Below are 22,686 nucleotides of genomic sequence, written 5' to 3' on the forward strand. Positions count from 1 at the left end.
ACATACTCAATTATCTATTTATTCAACAAATGTTCATTGACTGTTCCACATTTACGACACTGGACTATGCCCCATGATTTATCTCTTACTCTCAGAAAGCTTTTACTCTAGCAAAGATGTTAGGACATAGGGATAAATATAGAGCAAGACGAAACACACTGGTGACGTGAGAAAGGAACAGATAAAGAGCTTTGGGTGGCATATACCTTCCATGTCAACTGGTATCATTTGTTTTCCTTGATAGGTTTATGACATGGAACTGGGAGAAGAATTTTATCTTCCTCAGAATAAAAAGGAAAGCAGACAGATTGCACCAGAGCTTTCTGACCTTGTCATCTACTGCCAAGCAGTAAAATTTCCAGGTAAGAGTAGGCAATATCGTCTACAACATTTAAAGATACGAAAAGTTAAAAATATGCTATTTATTTCATTGTACATTGTGAATACTCTCAAAATAACTAAATTGTATTGCCAAAATCAGCTATAATTCCTCCTAATTATTTATTTATTTATTTATTTATTATTATATTTGCTTTGATGTTCATGAGGAAAATACCATACAATGTTTCTTTTCCAGATCATAGTATGTCTTTTTGTAATAATTAATAATAATGATAATTATATTCATAAAATATAATAGCTAAAATTTATTAAGCATTTAAGTACTAAGATTTGTGTAAATATTTTACATACATCCTCTTATTGACTTCATAATAATTCTATGAGGTAGTGGATGTATCCCTATTTTTAAATAAAGTCTGAGAGAGATGAAGTAATTGGCCCGAGGTTTCAGAGTGTATCAGTTAAGACTCTTTTGTTGGAAAGTGGCAGAAATTGACTTAAGCAAAGAGGAAATTTATTGGCTCATGTATTGAAAAATAAAGGGATACAGCTTCAGGTACAGCTTGATCCAGGTCTTTCTCACTCCCCATTCCTCCCTCTGCGTCCACTGCGTTGTCCCTGTTCCCTTTGTGATTGCAAGGCAGCTGCAGCAGGCTGGCACTACATGTTTCCACAATCAGTCCAGTGTAAGAGTCTCTTCCAGAACTTTTCATTGGGTCCTTTCCTGAACCAATCACTGTGACCAAAGTCATGCAGTGCTCTGACAGTCTAGGACCTGTCCCATGTCCCATCCCTGAGCTGGGTAGCGAGACTCCACCCATACCACAAAGACCAAGGAGGCGGTTTCAGTGGGAGAAAAGGTTTTCTCAACTGGCCATTTCTAGAAGTACAGTGAACTTATGCTGATAAACCACTTCCCCCCCAAAAAAATATGCATTTCAGTTAATAAAAGGTAGAACTATGATCGTGAAGCTGGTCCATCTCCACTGCACTACACTGCCTGTCTTGTTAGGGGTTGCCAGCAGTGAGCTCACCCAATTCTGTGTCCCACAAATGGGGCAGTAGGGAGGTGGAGGGCAAGCAAGAAAGTTCATAAATATATGGAAGTCAGAAAAATGCATCTCCTTATACTAAGAAAACGGATTCCCTTGCGCAAGATGCCTGAGGACAGAAAAACAGCCGGAATTGGGGGATTGTCTAAATGTTAGTAAACGGAGTACATAAACTTGGCCTGGAGAGGGAGTTAAAATGCCAACCCTCATTGTTCTCAGAAGGGTCTGAACACAGAGCCTGGCTTCCAGAGATTTATCCTAAGCACCAGTTCTCACGCTCTGCCCTGAAAATGGGACACAGAGGTACTTGGCTATTTAAAAATTAGGTAATAGTGGTCTTTTAACACGCCAGAGAGGGGAAACAAATCATAGATGGAACTTTCTCAATGTTAAGCTTTCTCCCATAAACTGTTCGGAATTTTTAGCAGCTGCTACTGCTTATCCGCTAGCAAATTCTATTGAGGAGGACATGAATGAATACGTGACAAGCATTTTAAAGAAATGCAGAAATCTAGCCATTTAGGTTCAGTTTCACAGCTCATGACTTTCTGTCACATAAGTACAATATGATCATATTTGCTGCTGGTGAAATTGTTCTTACAATGAGATAAAGTCCTTGTCCTGTCAAAGAGCTTTGTGGCCTGCATGTCCTTTATCACGGGAACCAGTTTGAGGGCCACTTCATTTAAGAGTCACATTCACTACATCTCTTTTGCTTTATAAATTCAGCTGACACTACATCCAAACCATTCTGCGGGCTTCGTCTTTTCTTCTCAAGCACTGATTATTAAATAAAGATCACAAATTCCCAGAGATATTTGAAGTTGCTGTGAAAGATAAAGTTCCTGTCCCAGTAGAGAATTGTGGAAGAATCAAAGGTCATTTAGTGCAGCTTCCGACTTGAGGCACAGGCTAAGCATGGGACTGTTTGGCTTATTTTTAAATTCCTAAGTATGCTGTATTTTCAGAAGTATTTATATAGCATACATACTTTATCGGTATATTATATTTTAATTTCTTTTTACTAATTGAAGTTTCATACATTTTTCTTTCCCCAAATTTATTTCCTTTCTCAAAATAACTAGATTGTGTTGCCAGAATCATTGTTATAATACCTTCTAAATATTTATTGTGATTATGATTTCTTCTGATGCTCATGAGGAAAAATACCATAAAATAATTCATTTTGCTACACTAGTGATTTTAATTTTGCTACATTATCCATTTCAATGCATCTCACCCTTCACCATCCCAAGTCCCTTCCAAGGAGCTATATGCAAAAAAAAAAAAAAATCTTTAGAGCGGTGAGTGACGATTATGTGCTACGACCTTCCCCAGAAGTAAAGTAACTTCCCGAGATCACAACCCGCTTCAGTGGCAGGACCCGACTCCTCGGTGACCTTGACTAGGACAGTTATATGACTTCCCTGCACTTCAGATTCCTTATCTGTGAAGGAGACATAACAGCCTGAAATTGTAGGGTTGCTGTAAAAATTAGCACTAAGGTATACACTGTGATTAGCACACTGTCTGCAAAATAGCTGGCTCGCTGGAAATGGTGATTGTTGCCATTATTATTGGTAAATGGGCCAGCAGGGCTGATAAAGGTCCTTTGTTGCTCCTTCAGTTACTTCTCTGGCCTCTCCAGATCCCTCCCCTTTCTTGATCACCCAGCCCTTGTTCTTGCTTCCTCACCCCACCCCAAGAGAACAACCAGGCTCTTCACAGAAGGGCCCACATAACCCTGGGGGCTGTCATCATGGGCCAGGATATGTGCAAAAGCCCCCAAATGAACACAGTACCTCATTCTGGCCCCTCATCAGTTTTACCTGGGAGAAAACTCAGTTGCATCATCGCGTAGCGGGCAAAATTCACACAAAATTTTCAAATGAAGCATGGGAACTCACGAGTCCAAGTTTGTGCATCTTTGCAGTTACAGATACATCAGCGGGGGGGACATTTAGAAGTCCCACAGCTGCTATGAATTGAGTGCTTTCTCTGAACAACACACTCAACTAAGGATGTATATGTACATGATCTCCTTTAATCCTAACCACGGCCCTTTCGCAGATGAGGAAGGAATGGTGCAGAGAGGTTAAATAACTTGTGTGGGGCCGCATCACTAGGAACTGGGTTTAAACACCTAAGTCGACACTGTTATTAAACACTACTCTATCCTGTCTTCTCTGATGATGTTCTTGGAAAGTGTATTTTCATCTCAGAGAGGACCTCCTGAATGCTGCTTCAGCTGAAGGAATTACTCTTTAATGGTACAATTGCAGACGGTGGAAATAGTTTGGAGGCACCTCTGGCCTCCTTGGTGCCTTTAAGTCACTCTCCCTGCCCTGGATCTGGATCTGCATGGTATGCGTTCATTTCCTCATTCAGCAAATATCTATTAAGTTGCTGCCGTGCACCAGGCACTGTGCCAGGCAGGAAGGATCCAGGAAGTGGTTAGACCAGGAGTGAGAAAGAGAGCCGTGAACATCATTATCACCATCACATATTTCCCATTTAATCCTCGGACCAACCCTGTCAGCTCTTATTATTATGCCCATTGTGTAGATAAGGAAACAGAAGAACAGAGAAAGCAGACGTTAAGTCAAAGTTCATACTGGCAGGAATTGAACCTAGACGATATGATGCTAAAACTCAAGGCTCTTAGCCACTCTTTCATCTCTCCAAATTGGGTCATTAGATCCTGATAATTACATAACTGACAGGAGCACTTTCTTTTCATGCAATTTTTCAAAATCTTTCTGTTGCACAATGAAGTTGGGCGGGGGGGTGATTTTTGTGGTCATTGTGTAATAATCATTCAGTTCTTGTCACGTTTGCCTACAGAGATAAAAGCTTTGCTATAATTGCCTACAGCACTATTATTAACAGTGCTAAAAATGCTAGTAGGTCTTCTGTACTGGGTTACAAGGGACTAGTAGGACTTCAAAATAAACATTAACGGGGATGGAAAATGTTGAGTTCCCTTGCTTGTAGTTTTTGGCTTATTTATTTTCATTTTATGGGAACAGGCCTGTCAACTCTAAATGCATCTGGCTCTAGCAGAGGAAAAGAGAGGAAAAGCAGGAAGTCCATTTTTGGCAACAATCCGGGCAGAATGAGCCCTGGGGAGACAGGATCATTTAACAAAACATCTGGAAAAAGTAAAGTCACCTTCTTACAATATCTTAGCTTGACTCTGCATGCTGGATGTTTCTGATATTTTACTGTCTAAGCACTTCCCTTGGACTTTTTCAATTTTTTTATTTTCATGAATGTTTATATTCTCCAAGTGTGGTATCAGTATTTTTAAATTATGAATTTACATTTTTAACTTCCTAAAACACAGTATTTCGCTGAAGATGTTCTAACAGTGTTTGCCTCAAAAGAAAGAAATTGGAACCACCTTGGAACATTCTAGTGGTTCTTGGAACTGCTCTCTTCACCATTATAACTCCAGAAGATATATCCATTTTATTTCTAATTACTTTTTATGATAAAAGTAATAAATTCTCATAGTTAAAAACTCAAACAATACAGGGTATTATTAAAATTCCTTTCCACTCTCAATGGCCCAGCTCTACTCCCCAGAGGTAACCACTGTTAAGTTTATGGTGTTTTGTTCAAGAAAAATAAGATCCTTTTTAAGAGGATCCAAATGGGGTATAACTGAACATACTTGTATAACTTTTATATTGCTATAACTTTTCACATAGCTTTCTGAACATGTGTCTACTTTATTCTCACTAATGCCTCTGTGGTATTCCATTGCATAGGTATACTCTCATTTATGTAACTATTTCCTCCCTGGTAGAACATTTGGGTTGCTCCCTGGGTTTTCTTTGTTGTTGTTGCTTTCTTTGTTTCTTTTCTTTTCTTTTTTTTTTTTTTGCTATAAAAAAGCAATGCTAGCCTGAACACCCTGGTACATATGTTGTGTATTTGTACACATGAGGACAGATGAGGTTCTGAGGCAAAGGACTGTCAGGCTTTTAATTTAAACGGGTGTTTCTACACTCATTTTAAAACTCAGTCGCTCTCATTTTGTTTCAAGGTGGTAGGCTAACGCGCAAGTCACACTCAAGATCTATTCCGATGTGCTATGTGGTTATAATTGTTTACTAGGATGTTGTTCAGGTTTATCTTTCTAAAATACTGAAAGTTTTTTGCACTAACCTGAGGCTAATCTTTTGGGGGGGTTTAGGTTCCTTTGAAGGAATGCGACAGGCCTGGGAGGAATCTTCTTCCCCCCTCAGCCCAACCACGTCCCTGAGCGCTATCATTAGAACTCCCAAATGTTACCATATCTCATCACTGAATGAAAATGCCGCCAAACGTCTGTGTCGCAGGTATTCTCAGAAACTGATCCAACACACCGCCTGTCAGCTGCTGAGGACTTACCCAGCTGCCACTCGCATCGACTCATCCAACCCCAACCCCCTCATGTTCTGGCTGCACGGGATACAGCTCGTGGCACTCAACTACCAGACAGATGGTAATGGGCCTACTGCACCCACAAGGGTGCCTCCTCACCTTTCTCCTTTGCATCTTATATTTCAGTAAATGTAGTTCCACAAATAACATTTTTTTTTTAAAGGGGCAAGATTCTAGACTGGGGCATACCATATGTAAGAGTAAAAATACAGATGACAGAAAACAAGTGAATTTGATATTGAATTGTGCCCTTGATGTTTCAGAGTTAAGGTGATAGAAAAGAATGTTGAAGTGGCCCCTAATAGCCTCCTGTTCCTACCCTCTCTTTTAAGCACTTTTTAAACCTAAGATTGCTCTCGTGTGTCTTTAAACAAGACACTGTTTACGGCTGTGTCCAATTTTTTTTTAAAGATCTTTTGGTAAGGTCTTTAAGCAAGATCTTTAAAGATCTTTTAGTAAGCTGTCTTGCTAAGCTATTCTCCTTTGCAGTCAAAAAGTAGTTGTCACTTCAAACACATTGCAAGTTAAAATTATTTTAGCTTCTTCTCATCCCTTTGAGATCAAAATGGAGAATAATGGTCATTGCTCCAAGAGTAGCTGACACCAAGAAAACAAGTATGTGAATGACATGAACAGAGAAAGTAGTGTTTGTGTTTCTCCACTGTCGTCAAGACTCTCATAACAGGGATAACTGATGAAGCCTAAAAGTCCAGAATAAAAGGTACCATATATTATCCACTCATTGTGCACCAGGCACTGTGCTACATTCTTGATCTCTATTATCTCCTTTAATCTTTGCAACAGCCCTAAGTGGTGGGTACCTTTATCATCTCCAGTCCTCAGACAAGCAAACCAAGGCAGAGAGAAATTAATATGCTCAAGGTCACAGAATCATTTATAATAATAAATTCAAGGACTGCGAGAATTTAGAAGATGAAGTATTTTGTTTCCACTTGGTTATGGGGGCAGGAAAGGAGCTGCAGAAGTTAAAAAAAGAGCAGATGAGGAATGTTTCCTCGAAGCTCATTCAAAAACCAGTCTTTGCTTTGAACACTCAGGCAGCCTTCTCATTCCTCTCTAGTGAACTGAATCAAATCCTAACTAACTGTACTGACCCATCAACCACAGCATAGCCCTGTCTCAGCCAAGGTCAAACCACACCTTTAGCTCCGGGACCAGCTAGCCACCTGGCACTGGCATAACAGTGCCCATTTGTCCCTGACCCTGCAGATGTATTTTTCTTTTCCCTTGTAATACTTGCTTCTTTCAATTGAAATTAAATAAGATAATGCAGGTGAAGTACCATACTTAGCATAGTGCCTGGCACATTGAAAGCATTCCACAAATGTTAACCATCATTAAGTGTTTTTGATAAGTTATAAAAACAGTATGTTTTGGACTCACAAGTGGAAATAATACTGAAATATTTTCAAAGCTGTAAAAATTTCTTTTCAATCTGTCCCAAGAGGCTTGTGGGCTCACATCTCTGGCCCTGTCTGTAGCCTTATGTCCACTGGCGCCCTTTGTTATTATGATACTGAAATATTTTAAGTAAACTGAAATAACTAGAAAAATGATTTTCTCAAGGAAGTGGAAATGCGTTTGGTTTTGGATGTGCCCTTACTCCTGAAGTGCCAAGGCTGGTGCAGACACACTGGCTCCATGGATGGTAAAAGGAGCCACAGGTGAAGGGGGCATGGGAACCGCCCTCCTCTGGGCCACCCTGCCATCCAGAAGCACACACGGAGGCTGCAGCTTGACCTTCACTCACCCCCAAAGGCTTTGCCTCTCTCCCAAATCAAGCCGGAGTGCATGTCCGAGCTGCCCCACTCAGCGGAGGCAGATGTTGATGGTTCACCCTCAAGCTTCTCCACACAATCTTCTAACCCAGGGAAGAGCGCTGCCATAAAACCTCTCTCAAGTCAATGCAGCAGGCAATGATTAAACATCTCCCCATGTGGACCAAGCGCAAGCTACATGTAGCTTCCACTTGTTCATCTGCATAAATGGTCTTCATTTCTGCAAACTGTGGGGTAGAGCCTGGTCAATACATTGCACACAGTAGATGCTCAATAAATGCACTCTGCGCTGAGCTGAAGCAGTTGTCCTCATCACCCTCACTGTAACCTGTACCTGTGGTTCTTGATTTTTGGTCCAGATCTCTTCTAGGTACTTTGATATGGACTGCAAGTCCAAATAGACCAGCGGTTCTCAACCTTCCTAATGCCGCTACCCCTTAATACAGTTCCTCATATTGTGGTGACCCCCAACCATAAAATTATTTTCGTTGCTACTCTATAACTGTAATTTTGCTACTGTTATGAATCATAATGTAAATATCTTTTTGTTTTCCGATGGTCTTAGGCGACCCCTGTGAAAGGGTTGTTCGACCCCCAAAGGGGTTGTGACCCACAGGTTGAGAACTGCTGAAATAGACAGATAAGAGTCCACACTGGAATCATTATTTTTTTATTTTTTTATTTTTATTTTTTTAAGATTTAAGCTTCTTTTGTAATCAAACTTTTATTTTTTTTAATTTTTTAATTTTTTTTAAAGATTTTTTTTTTAATTGGGGAATTGAGGGGATGGGAACAGTGCTGGGGAATTGGGGGAAGGGGAACAGACAAGTTGCTGTCGTTTTGTTCTTCAATCTAGTTGTGGAGGATGTTGCTTCACTGGCCCAAGTTGGCACCATCATTGTGCTCTTCTCTGGCGAGGCAGATCAGTCGCCGGCTTCTGGACGGCCGCTCACTGTGGCTGCTGGCCGCTCACGCTGGCTGCTGGCTACATACGTTAGCCCATGGCAACCCACTGCCACAGGGAGTGCAGCCTACGCCGTCGCCGGCGACTCACGGCAGCCCAGCTCCAGGTTGAGCTGTCGTTCAGCATCTTAGCTGTGGAGGGCAGTGTCACTGGCCCTCATATGTGGGATCCGAACCGGGGCCCTCTGGCATCCCAAGCGAGTTCTTAACCATCGCGCCACTCGGCCGGCCCTTATTTTTTTAATTTTGCAAAGAAATCTTAGGGAGTGCTTCATTTTCCATGAAACATCCCAGCCAAATAACAGAAAACCCCCTCCCAGTGTCCCTCTAGCCTCCAAATACGTTCCATGATCACCTTGCCTTCCCACTTCCTGAATTTCAGGGGACCCTGGATGCCCCAAAGGGGTGTCCATGGACTTAGAGTCATCCCTTCCCAGGATTTCTAACGGCTCCATCAACTACAAGAAAGTCTGCAGCAATCTGGAACCAGGAATAGCCCAGGTCTACTCTCGATGAAACCAACTCTTAAGTTTAGAAACCGACTTGAGCCTGGTATGAAACCCTGGTTATTGCTGGCAACAGTTCCTCAACGTTCTTTCCATCTGGGACAGAGCAATTCTGCCTCATGTCCCAGTACCTACAAGTATGTGGACAGGCAGCCCCAGTCAAAAGAAAGCTTGTATTTATTATGCTTTCTTGAACGATTGTTAAACTCTTTATGATGACTTTTCCGGCCCCCAAATATAGGGATAATTATTAGGGAAGGTGTCTACTTAATACAGGTTTTTTAAATAAATAGGAGACCATAAAGGTAATATAAGCCTGGTCTGCCAGCACATGCATTGACTGAGAGGAGTGATCAGGTTACACAGATTCATGCACACCCTTTCACTTAGTTAAAACGGGGTTTAAAACTGTAGCCCCAGATGCAGTTCTGGGACCACCCCTAGGGCACAGCAGGAGGGCTAGATTTGAGGTCCCACCTTTATTCCAAACTGAGCAGCTTCACTTGGATCTGTTTTACATATTGGATCACCAAATGAGATTGTAGTTAAGAAAAAGTGCCTTCAAATTTTGGAAAGCTACAAAAATAGACTCAGAGCTAATGAAATCAGCCTTCAAATCCAAATGGGTGTTGACATCATAATCATAATTTAATAGCTACTGTTTATTGGAGACCTTCTGTACACCACATGCTGGGCGAGGGACTTTCACACATTATCTCATTTATCTTTATGACAGCCCTTTATGAGAGGTACATTATATGGCTTAGGAGTTAAGATTGGAAACTGTAGGTCAGGGTGTCTGGGTTCGAACCCTAGCATCCATCACTTACTAACTGTGTACCTTGAGTTCTTTTACTTCTTGTATCTCAGTTTCTTCATCTAAAGAAATGAGACTACCACATGGGCTATTGGTACATAAATAACCCATGGTACGTAGTAAGAGCACAGTTAAGTGAGAACTGCTATACATTTTTAGTAATATATATCCACTTCACATTCACCAACTCTGTGTGAGCTAGTTGGCTTCACTCTCTTAGCCACCCTAGCCCATGTCTGTTTCTCTGTCACAGAGTGGCCTGGGAAGAGAATTTTCTCTTACTACAGGCAACAGTGGGCCTCAGCGAATCAGTCACATTGGGACTGGAAGGGGCCTGAAAGATGGGGCCCATAGCACTAGTTTCATAAATAAGGAGGCTGGAGCCCAAGGAGCTTACATATATCTAAGGCATCTTACCCAAAGAATTCCTGCACATGATCCCAGCCAACCTCATATACGTGGAAAAATGTTACACACGAGACAAGTGGAGGCCAACTCCTTATTACTCCGTGGTGCTTACCACACTTCTCTTTGATGTTGGTCCATGTAGCAAAGTTCACTCAGCACATGGAAGGAATCTATCAGAGGGAATATTTATCAGGTGTGTCTCATTAACTTTTCGCTCATTTGGGCAACTTCATACAGACTTGCGCCATCAGATGAGTATCTGAGTGTGTAAGAGCCCAAAACAGTGCAGGAATCCAGTTGTTCATGAAAGAACTGTGCCAAGTCCCATCTGGCCACAAAAAACTGGAAGCCTTTGTGAGGGTTCCCAGAGTTTATACTTGAGGGGATTGTGAACATGATGTGAATCACATGTGATAATTTTTTTTTCATATTTACTATTTTAAAAAAGAGGTAAGTATTGTAATTTATGGGTTGAAATTGAGATTTCAAGGAAAGATATGTTTTTCTGGCTATCCTCCCAGTTTTCTTGGATTATTAAGATTTTATCTTATATTTGAAAAAGCAAGAAATGGTCATACAATTATCTGCATGGTTCGGTGTTTGGGAATAAGAAAATTCCATTACGATTTCTTTCTAATACTCAGTGTAAAATGAGGTATTTCAAAGGGTGTGTGTGTGTGTGTGTGTGTGTGTGTGTGTGTGTTGTGTGTGTTTTGGTTGGTTGGCTTTCTTTGTTTTGGGATGGATGTTGTAAATTTTTATTTGCAAAAGGAGTTTTTAAGTGGCAAAACCTGGGTTGGAGTGAGAACACTGAGTTTAGACAGAGCTCTGTGTAGACAGGAATTTTGTGTCTTGTACTATGCTGTGTTTCTGATGTCTAACGCAACCTGGCACATAGTAGCCACTCAGTCGGTCTGTGGAATGAATGGACAGCCATCTCTTCCTCATGCTTAAGCTTAGGGAAAACCGATACGAAGTTCCTTTCAACTTGAAATCTATGAAGTGACACTAGACACCGTACCAAGCAATACTGACTTTGTTTTGCAGACCTCCCTTTACATTTAAATGCTGCCATGTTTGAGGCCAACGGCGGCTGTGGTTATGTGCTGAAACCCCCAGTGCTGTGGGACAAGAACTGCCCCATGTATCAGAAGTTTTCTCCCTTGGAAAGGGACCTAGACAACATGGAGCCTGCCGTCTATTCTTTAACCGTAAGTGTGGCCCTGTTGTCGCCAGATAGCAAGGTGCCGAAGCCTTCCTGAACACGAGCTGCTTTTTTTGCTTTTTTTTAAAGATTTTATTGGGGTATTGGGGGAGGGGAACAGTGCTGGGGAATCTGGGGAAGGAGAACAGACAAGTTGCTGTCCTTTTTGTTCTTCAGTCTGGTTGTGGAGGATGTTGCTTCACTGGCCCATGTTGGTATTATCATTGCGCTCTTCCCGGGTGAGGCAGATCAGTTGCCGGCCTCTGAACGGCTGCTCATGGCGGCTCTTGGCAGCTCACACTGGCTGCTGGCCGCTCACACTGTCTACCAGCCACACACGTAGCTTATGGCAGCCCACTTCAGCTTCACTGCAGCCTACGCTGTCGCCTCATGGCAGCCCAGCTCCAGGTTGAGCTGTTGTTCACCATCTTAGCTGCAGAGCGCAGTGTCACTGGCCCTCATGTGGGATCCAAACCGAGGCCCTGCTGCTCAGAGCTGGTGTCCCAAGACAGCTCTTAACCAACGCGCCACTCGGCCGGCCCATGAGCTGCTTTTGAATTCAAGGCATGACAGAGTTCTCATGTCACAAGGTTTTTTTTTCCGTGCAGATTTAGTTCCCAAAAGGATTTATCTCTTAAAATCAGGGCTATGGTTTAGGTTTGCGGTCACCAGGCACTGTATCAGCCAGTGCCCAGCAGGTGGAGTTATGAGCTCCCTCTTCACCTGCCTACTGAAAGTGGTAATGCTCTCTCCCAGGGCCCTCATCATCATCACCCTGAGTGCCTCCAGTACAAGTTGAGCTCCTCATTAGAGCAGGTCATCTGAAACTCGAACAAGTTCTTATAAGATCAAACAGTCATCAATATACTAATACGATTAAATATCTTTCTTCCCCCCTTACAGTTGAAACTTTATCATTCATGGGCCTTTCCTTATTCCTTTTATTGCCTAATCCACTAAATGTCAAAACTCCACAGGCTGCCCTGAACAACAGCAGCTGATAGCTCATCACTCAACTTTATTTCCCCATTTGTTTGCTCCCTCTTAGTGGAGGGTGATAGGAAAGAGGATGAAGTAATCTCTTCTGTCCATTGTTAGAACTCGTCCATTTCCTTCCAAAGGAAAAACGCCAAGCAGCCTCTGCTTGTGACACCTGAAACCCCTGGGTGAACCCCACTCACAGATTTGCCTACCACCCAACTGCTTTTCTCTCTCCCTAAGACTAGGGCAGTAACCCCTCTTCTATTTCACCATTTTAGCTGGACTCAAGTAGAGTTTCATCTATTCACAGAATGCAATGAATTAATTTTTAACAACGTTCCCTGTGACTTGCTCCAAAACTAAACTATTCAAGAAAATGAGTTTGAAATTATAAAATATACCCCTAAAACATTTTGAACAGAATATTTGTAACAAATTGGTGGTTACATTGCATAGGGCCTCCTCGCCTTTGGCCTCTTGAGAAACTTAATGTCATCTTAACCGCTTGGTTTTTGAAGATACTTGAACATTTTGACAGTGAAAAAGTGAGAGTTAGGAGAATGCTGTTGACAAAAATAGCTTTCCCCATGATTCCAGTCATATGATTACATGACTACAATCATTTTTTTAGTAGCTTTGTTAATCATGTACCTCATCCATTCCAGAGGGTTCCTTGTGTTTCTTTGTGGAGGCAAGCGATAAGGTGTGGAGGTTGTCTTTGTTTCTTTTTTCACCTTCAGCGACTTTCATCCTTGTTTCCTCCCTCAGATTGTCTCTGGTCAAAACGTGTGCCCGAGTAACAGCACGGGAAGCCCGTGTATTGAGGTCGACGTCCTGGGAATGCCCCTGGACAGCTGCCATTTCCGCACGAAGCCCATCCATCGAAATACCCTGAACCCCATGTGGAACGAACAGTTTCTCTTCCGGGTTCACTTTGAAGATCTCATATTTCTTCGTTTTGCAGTTGTAGAAAACAACAGCTCGGTGGTAACTGCTCAGAGAATCATTCCACTCAAGGCTTTGAAGCGAGGTAGAATAACATTGCCATAATGTGCATAGTTACTGTAGCTAAGTGATGGCTGCCCGACTCTTCCCTCTACTTTTGTGTATGTTTGAAATGTTCACATTAACAAGTTAAAATAAGTGGCAGGAAGAAATAATGCAAATGTGGGCACTGTTTAAGCATATCTTAGAAGAGATTTTCCTGTGACATTATTCTAAAACCTGAGGTATTGATGACGTTCCTTATGAAGTATGGCCTGTCCCACCACTGCTGATGTTGGCTCTCATTCTCTCACATCCCTTCCCAAAGAGCACCCACTGCGCCCCTGGCATTTTTAAAGCAGAGATCGAAGTGAGGAGAGGAAACCGAGAGAAGGGAGGGCCGGGGTGTGGTAAGTGGGCCAAGGCTGGAATCAGTGCCCGGCGGAAGTTCAGTGTCAGGAGCCTGGGGTCGATGTTGCAGGTAGAGCAGGGAGGAGGGAGAATCCTGAGCAGAGGCCAGAGCTGTTGGCTAGTGGATTGGCTTTGCTGTGGCCCTCCTGGGAACTTTTGCTTGTCACACCTGTCCAGGCTGCCCTGCACTTCCTCTCAAACCTTGGTGTGCACGGGAGTCACCTGGGGCTCTTGGTAATAAAATGCAGATTCTGATGCTGTAGTTCCGGAATGGGGTCTGAGATTCTGCGTTTCTAACAAGCTCCCAGGGCCACTGGCCCCGCTGGTCTACTTTGAGTATCAAAGTTCTAGTACATACTTCCTCCCACAGCCACACTCAAACTGCCGACCTCTGATCTCCACGGTATATAGTCTTCTGCCTTTTGTTCTTTTCCTGTTTCTCATCTCCATTGTGCAACTAGCACATGGTCACTGGATTAGTTAGCTCAGGCTGAGACTGGGTGGCTTCGACAACAGAAATATATTTTCTCACAGTTCTGAAGGCTAGAAGTCTAGACACAAGTTAGTTACCACTAAGTGGCCCAAACCTGTCCCCAGGGGCTGTACTTTCCCAGTGACAAGGCATCACTTGGTTGCATGCCTGTTGTCACCAACTGCCCGTCATCAGGTCTTGTTTCCACCTGTCGTTTCTGGACACACACCGCACCGCCCCCCCCCCCCGGGGCATCCCCCTGGCAGAGCTCTGCAGTGCGTGGCTAACAGGCTCCTCCCCATTCTGCATTATTCCAGGGTACCGCCATCTTCAGCTGCGAAGCCTCCACAACGAAGTCTTGGAAATCTCTAGCTTATTCATAAACAGCAGAAGGATGGAAGAATGTGCCTCTGGCAGGACCATGCTGGCCTCTTTGGTAATTAAGTTCTCTTTCACTCAGCAGATTTGCAGGAATTGCTATGCTGGCGGTAGGCTTTCTCGTGGTCCAGGAAAGTGATCATTAGCTAGCTATGGAAATAGTAACACTAATGGCTAACACACAGCACTCGGTAAGTGCTTTACATGTATGCTAATTCACTTAATCCTCTTGATAACATCGTGAAAGAGCTATTAATATTGTCTCCATTTTACAGATGAGGAAGGCGAAAGCTAAGTACCTCTGCGGTCACACAGATATAAACCCCAAGTTCATCTGGTGCCAAAGCCCGCACTTTTAATAAGTACATTGTAGTGCCTGCCAGAGAAGTGAGCCAAAAATAACAATGTGGGGAAGAGGCAAATTAAGCAAACCTGCTAGGAAGCATTCAATACTTGTAGAAACTTTCATTTAGACATGGAAAATCCTTGGTTTCTTCAGTGGCCCGGGGTTAGATATCACAAGCGAGCAGGGTGAGATGTGCTGCCAGGTGCTGCTGGTGACAGGGAACAGGCACCCTGGTACCTGGGGAGATGCAGAATCTCTCCTGAGGACAGGAGAGGAACGCCACAAAAAGTACCACCATTGCAGAATCAGTGTTTTAACAAGTTCCCCAGGGAAGGTTCATGCCCAGTGAAGTTTGAGAACTCCGGGACCAGTGTTCACCCCAGTAGTGTAAGGTTGTTTACTTGAACAAGCAACATTGCTTTAATTAACTGGTTAATCCATTCCGCTTGCTCTTTAAAGATTAATTAAAAGAGTGTCCATCAATTACCTCTTAACACGTTTAATAATCTGATCCCTGTTGTATCAATCTTACACTTTATCATAGTCCTAACAACCCTTGGAAAGTCACCTTATATGCTCACAGTGGCACTGGCTTGACCACTGCCGCTGCCACCTGTAAATCGCCCCGCTTTCTTCTCTGCTTCTCTTTCCCTCACTTCGTCAGCTTCCTCTCTCAGTCCCTGACCTTGTTTTCTTCGGTTCGCCTCCTTTCCCCTTCAAGGTATGGCCAAGGATGAGAACAGCGCTTTGGCCAAAGCGGAGGGAGGTGTTGCCTCTGTGGTGTGCAGAGGACTAGGAAACAGGAGCGGGGCTGCCTGGTGCCTACGAGCACGAGTCAGGTGCTCTCAGAAAGGCAGGGCTGGGCTTGCTGCCTGATTCTGGGTTGGCCGCCCTCAATACCTATTAGAGCTAAGGATTCCACACTCCCATGAGTGAACCATTGTTCCTCACAACGCTTCAGGCACCACATGTGTGGTGCCTTTTCCAACATTACTTCTCCAGCTCTGTGACACCGCCTGGCTTTCTTACCTTTCAATTCAATTTGGACACTATTTACCTGGAGTTAGCATGAGATCCCACAGGTTAAGGGCTCAGTCCCGGAAGACTATCCACATTTCAGATGCCACTCACAAGTCCCAGGTTGTCACTGGTACTTCTGACCTACCAGCTATAAGTTCCAGAGGCTCCCACAACCCCCTCCTCAGCTTCAGTAATTTGCTAGAATGACTCACAGAACTCAGGAAAGTGCTTTACTTGCCGGAATATTGTATCATCTTACTATCCAAAATTCTAGCCCAGCGCCCTAAACACAGATGAAACTCAATAGACACTGTTGAATGTCAGTTCATAAGTAAGGACTAACATACATTTCAGATGTCAGTCCCATAATTATGATGGAAAAAGACACTGTTTTGTAAAATAAATTAATATTTTGGTGGAAATAAATTCATCTTCTCCCTAGACTATTAAGGAAGATGTACCATTGCTTCTTCAACCACAAAATGATGAGTCAGGTTATAAAAGGATGCTCTGCTTTTGCATTTACATGTCCTTGTACATACTACATACTAAGAACTAGCACTTCTGTGTTGAACATAGCCGGGCAATTGCATGAGAATGAGAATGAATGGGAAACTGTGTGCTCTTCCTTGACAGATGTTTAATACGGAAGAAAGAAAATGTTTGCAGACTCACAGAGTCACGGTGCATGGGGTCCCAGGTCCAGAGCCCTTTACTGTTTTCTCTATAAGTGGAAGCACCAAGGCAAAGCAGCTTCTCCAACAAGTAAGTCCACCGAGCCACCCTACGAATGATCTGAGGGGATCTTGGTTCCACTAAACAATCTACCTTATGGAAGAATTTTTAAGAATTCTTCAGCCACTTGAAAACACTGGGCTCAAGAAGGATAAAGACCAGAACAAGTAGCTTTCTAGCCGTGTGTGCTCTTTCCCACTGAGCCAAGACACGGGCCTCAGCTGCCCTCTTAATGCAGAGCTTACTGGTCAACCAGAATTTGCACACGAGCTGAATGAATGCTGTTAATCATTCCAGGAGTTGGATCAAATTCTTAGAGCATGAGGATGGACCACATAGGCTATCCTCTAGCATTAGGCCTTCATTTGCATGTTGGACAGCCCCCTTATCCCCCTTCCCCTAGCATTCAATCTTGAACTTTGAGGTCCTATACTTCAATGATATAAAGAGGCATGGAGGGCCTGAAACAAGAATATGAAAACCGGTTACCTCAAACCCTATAGCAGAATTAAGTCCTCTCATGCTGTACCACTTCTGCTCTGGATCCCCCACGGATCTCAGTGGCCTTCTGCAGGCTGGGACAGTCCCCTGTGGGAGGACTGGTAAGTCTGAGAGATACAGGAACAAAGAGTAGCATCCAGAGACCAAGGCAGCTCCTCGAAAATGCAAGGCAGCTTCACAGTGAAGCTCCACCCTTGCTTGGCACAGTGGCCTAATATCCTTGCAAATGTTTTTATCCTTAACCCATTTCAGAATTCCCTCTTCTACTTGGGAGTAGGCCAAGGGGAGCAGAGACCAAGGGGAGTGACTGTGGAGCCCCCCTGAAGTTAGGGCATATGATGAAATGTAACTGGTATTATAGAATGGTTGGGGGATTAAAAACCCATTGATGAACTATACATAATAAGTGTTAATAAGTAGTTGTGTCCTTTGAGGGGAAGTATCTATGGACAGGCCAACTTTTGCCCAACATTTTATAATTAACTTAGAGAAAACAGCCTAGGTGTCAAATTTCATAAATTATCAAACAGAAGCTACTTGCAAGGTTTTTGCTTTTTAAATCAATCAGTCCATGAACTTCAGTGTCTACTATCACAAAGCACTATCGGGGTTTTGGAGACTCTATAAAAATGTGAAGACATAAAGCAAAGGAACATTTCCATGGACGACCCATTAAAAGCAGCTCATTACTTTGTTGTCACCCCACGCGAACAACCATATGGATGTAAAGCAGGACTAAGGAGGAGGGACACTGGCCCCTCATGGAGGTGACAATGCCAACAGACCTACTCCTGGAAGCTTCGTGTCCTCAGTTATCCTGTAGTCATAGTTGTCTTGCCCCATGGTTATCTTACCCCATGGAATCCAGAGCCCAGCATTGATTACAGACCAAGGGCTGAGGTGAGGGGAGCAGGGTCATCCTGAGAACCTGCTGCCTCCACCATTCTCCAAGTGATACACAGCAGTGCCAGGTGTTGAGGAGAAGGGTGTTTGTTTAATCCAGGCCAGATGGTACCAGCCTTCTCTCATCACCCACTTCGAGTTTAGCCTTTGTCAGTAACCCATACAGTAAGAGTGAAAGAATACATCAGTAAAAGTAACTATAATGACGACTAGTGTTTACTGAGTTCTCACAGTGTGCCCGTTATGCTTTATAACCAGTGCCTCAATCATAAAACAAAAGAACACTAAGAGGTTGTTACTGTCGGGGTGGAAAAATAATTTTCCTCCTACCTTCTAAATTGCTCCGGCTGGACTAATAATCAAATTAACATGAGACAGATTAACAGGAGAAAATAACCAAATGTATTATGTGTGTCCCTACGGGGGTTCCATAAGAATATGAGACCCAAGGACAGATGGGACAGTTAATGCTTCTATGCCCTCTTGAGCTAAAGAGAAGGGGAGTCTGTGGTGTGGGACTTCACAGGGCAGGAAGGCAATTCACATGCAGATGGAAAAGCAGATGTTTGGTAAATAAATATTTGATGGGACATCTTTACCAATGAGACACAGAGAGGACTTTGTGATCAAAAAGGCCTTGCTCAGTTCACACCTAGTTCATAGGAACCTATAGTTATCTGTGATATCTCCCTTCCTGGAGTTGGTCCTATCTAAGTTCTTTGAGGCAGTAACGGGGAAGGTTAAAATTTGTCTGAGTCATTTGTTTCTTGAAAATAACCAGCCTAAAATAATCACTATCCCAAAAGGCATATTTTGGGTGGCAAACTCTGCTTCCCCTCATAACTCTTACTGTTCCCATTTCATAGAGGAGGAACTGAACCTCCAAAGGGTTAAATGTCTAGTCCAACACCTCACAGCCAGTAAGTATTAAAGGCAGATCTCAGACCCAGGTCTGCCTGGCTCTTAAGCCTCGTCTCAACCGCTCTGTTTGACTGTCAGGATAAGTAGCCAACAAAGAAAACAGGCCTCTGGGCACACTGTCAAGAGTTTATTGAAGGGAGAACTCCCAGGAACTTCAATCAAATGAGATTAGAAGATGATTGAGAGATTATCTTGGGAAAGGCTGGACAGGCAGGTTCTTTGCCCTCAGTCCTGTGTTACAAGATTACAAGAAGCTAAATTCATAGTTTGAAAAACCTAAAGGTGTTAATTCAGTAGGAGCTCTCATTCCAACAGTGGGAAAAATAGTTATGCTGCTGGCCGAGTGGCTCAGTTGGTTAAGAGCTCGCTCAAGAGTGCGAGCTCTGAGCAACAGGGTTGCCGGTTCCATTCATGGCCCAAGTGAGCTGCCGCTGAGCCACCAACAGGTGGCAGGATGGCTCAGCTAAAAAAAAAGAAAAATAGTTTTTCTGGGATTTATGAATAAATTGTTTCCTTGTCCGGAATGGACATACACAATCCTTTTGGACATAAGAGAATCCTTAGACCTTCTAAAACGAATTATGCAACACTCCAGAGTAGGTTTCACTTATAAATGGCACCTCAGAGCTCTCTGAACACCATGAAAATAGACTTGTTTTAAATTACAGTTTTTGCCTGCTCCTCAGAATATGCTAAATTTGCCTTTGTTTTATCTTCAGATTCTGACTACTGAACAAGACACCAAACCTCTTGTCACAGACTATTTCCTAATGGAAGAAAAATATTTTATATCTAAAGAAAAGAACGAATGCAGAAAACAACCATTCCATAGAGTCATTGGTCCAGAAGAAGAGGTCATGCAGATTTTAAGCAGCTGGTTTCCAGAAGAGGGATATGTTGGCAGAATTGTCTTAAAAACCCAGCAGGAAGTAAGTGTGTCTGGATGCAGCCTACACAGTAACAGCTCCGGATGTATTATAATTAACCACCTCCCCACTGGTCACCTCCCTCAAATTCAGAATTTCTTATCATTCCAACTTGCTTTATATTGTTCTTCTTAAGTAAATGTGGAGAGATGATTTGATTCTTCTGCACATATTCAGAACGTTATCTCTAAGTTACAGAAATTCATGCTAAAAACCATCCCTTCTAAAACAAGGCCAGCAAACATTCAAAGGATTCTTTATACACGTCCTCAGCTGCTTGTCCAGTCTTTTATTTGTATGTGTGAGAAGACATTTTTGAGAGCATCACAGAACTGTATAATGCACAGCCTGTAAGGCATTTTGCATTTAGGGGCTGGTGGCCTTCCTGTTAGTGCCTGTTAAATTTTAGTATAAGTAAAACAACAGTGTTTCTTTGACATTTCATCCCTTTACACAAAGTAAGAATAGACTCTCAGCTTCGGTCAGAATTCATCCAAAATTACATTCTGTGCACTAATATTCCTGTAATGGTTCCCATGAAGGAAGCAAGTGCAGTGACTCCATGTCTACTCCAGAGTAGTTGGCTCCTGTTGGGGTTTGTTGATGGAACCCTTTTTTTTTTTTTCTGAATAAGCACACACTAACTTAACTGCCTTTTTTTTTTAAATGATGGTGAATTTAAAATATAAGGTCATTGCTCCAGCCTTAACAATCATGCCTCATGATATGTCAATAACAAAGTAGTTGAGTCCATTCAACAATTTGATTAAGTAAATACTTATCGAGCACCTGATATGTGCCAGGCCCTGGTCTGGGCACATGATCTGTTCCTTTGGGGCATGTAATAGAGCTTAACTGGTCAGATGCCCATCTGTGGCATTGCTTGTTGGGGCACAGTGGAGACAATAAAGGGCCCACTTTCAGCGTCATCTGTTACTTTTTCACTCTGTGCTGAACTGTGAACATGGCCTGCAGCCTCTAGAGAACCCCAGCATCTCCTCTGGGAACCAGAGCCACTGCCTTCCCTCCTAACCTCGCCTTAGACCATAAAATGACACTTCATTTAAGCAAAGAAATGTAATTGTCTCCCAGATTCCTCTCCCTATCAGACATACAAATTGCTAAACCAGAGAAAAAGCAGTGCTCATAACAATAGCTTTATGAGAAAAATACCAAAGGGCTTATCTGGACTTTTGAAAGCCATCTTTAATTTCTAATTTTTTTTCCTATTTCTAATTGCCTTTGCCATATGTAAAAAAGTATCCTGTAAGTGACCATTTCAGTGAATTCTTTAAATCACAGTCGCATAATGATTTACAGTGTATACAGCTCTCAAACACTCACTCTTTTGAATGACCTCATGATATAATGGAAACCATTCTACACATAAGGAAACAGGTTCAGAGAGGTTAAATCACGACAGGGTGAGAAGTAGAAAGAACTCAAGTCTCATGTCTTCCAGGTCAGTGTTGTTTCCACCATCCTGTGCGGCCCAGGCTGGAGTGTGTCAGTCCCCGTGAGTCACCCACACCCAGCCCTATAGAGGCAGTGAGCAGGAGAAAATGTGAGCGGGCGGTCAAGTGGGCGTTCCTCATATGGTTGGATGGACTGGGGCAGTTAGAGAAGCCCCTGTGCAATTTAAAATGTAGATGACAACAGACAGCACTGAATGTTTAATAAGGGCTGGTGGAAGAGAAACATTTTGAAGAAAAAGGGGGATGGGTTAGAAGAGAAAGCAAACAAGCATTTTCTGATGAATGGAATACAGCACATTCCTTTATGTGCCTTTGTGGGGAGGAGATTTTTTGAAATGACTGAAACATATCTCAAAAGATAACAAATCACATTAATTCTAGGTTTACCTGGTGCATAGTGACACACAATACATACTTACTGGTGGGATAAATGAACTCAGCAATTATTGAATGCAAGCAGACACTAGAATGGTTGCTAGATTAGGGCTGTAAGTATTTTCAATTATTTTACCCTGTGAAACTACTAAGATATATAAGCAGTTTGCCCATATATTAAAAGCCCCCAAACTGCTATCTATGACCTGTCAAGCTGGCAAGTATCACATCTTCCTGTGGGAAGTGTGCCCTCCTCCGACATCTGCTGGATTTGAAAGCAGACAAACATGACTCTGCCACATATCAGATGACCTTGGACAGCACGCCTGGCTTCTGTAAACCTCTGTGCCCTAATGTGCAAAATCTGTAATAGAAACTACCCTGGTGGACTCAAAAAGATTGTCATGATACTCATGCCAAACATGTAGACAATACGTAAGGAAATGCTGAGTAAGCTCTAAAGGGCTATACAAGTGAGGATCCTGTGATGGTCATTACTGTGGCTTCCATTGCAGCTGAAAAGTCCTTAAAAATAAATGAGCTCTGAGTGTCTGTTTTAATTAAAGTTTATTGGGGTGACAATTGTTAGTAAAGCTACATAGAGTTCAGGTGTACAATTCTGTAATACATCATCTATATATCACGTTGTGTGTTCACCACCCAAAGTCAGTTCTCTTTCCATCATCATATATTTGATCCCCTTTACCCTCATCTACCACCCCGCTTAGTTTCTAAG

At 42.8% G+C, this 22,686-nt stretch overlaps 1 protein-coding gene across 2 annotated transcripts in view; it reads left to right on the plus strand.

Annotated features, from left to right (window-relative positions):
* The window catches only part of LOC109380957 (1-phosphatidylinositol 4,5-bisphosphate phosphodiesterase epsilon-1), a 186,942-nt gene that overhangs the window by 151,050 nt on the left and 13,206 nt on the right, over window positions 1–22,686 (plus strand). For both annotated transcript variants that reach the window (XM_019639094.1, XM_019639093.1), the window contains 8 exons: window positions 245–362; window positions 4,424–4,555; window positions 5,596–5,886; window positions 11,366–11,529; window positions 13,272–13,533; window positions 14,688–14,806; window positions 16,751–16,879; window positions 19,894–20,103. In XM_019639094.1, coding sequence (XP_019494639.1) covers window positions 245–362; window positions 4,424–4,555; window positions 5,596–5,886; window positions 11,366–11,529; window positions 13,272–13,533; window positions 14,688–14,806; window positions 16,751–16,879; window positions 19,894–20,103 — 1,425 coding nt within the window. The remainder of the gene's footprint in view (window positions 1–244; window positions 363–4,423; window positions 4,556–5,595; window positions 5,887–11,365; window positions 11,530–13,271; window positions 13,534–14,687; window positions 14,807–16,750; window positions 16,880–19,893; window positions 20,104–22,686) is intronic.

The sequence above is a fragment of the Hipposideros armiger genome, unplaced genomic scaffold, assembly GCF_001890085.2.
Source record: "Hipposideros armiger isolate ML-2016 unplaced genomic scaffold, ASM189008v1 scaffold_42, whole genome shotgun sequence".
In the NCBI taxonomy this organism is placed as follows: domain Eukaryota; kingdom Metazoa; phylum Chordata; class Mammalia; order Chiroptera; family Hipposideridae; genus Hipposideros; species Hipposideros armiger.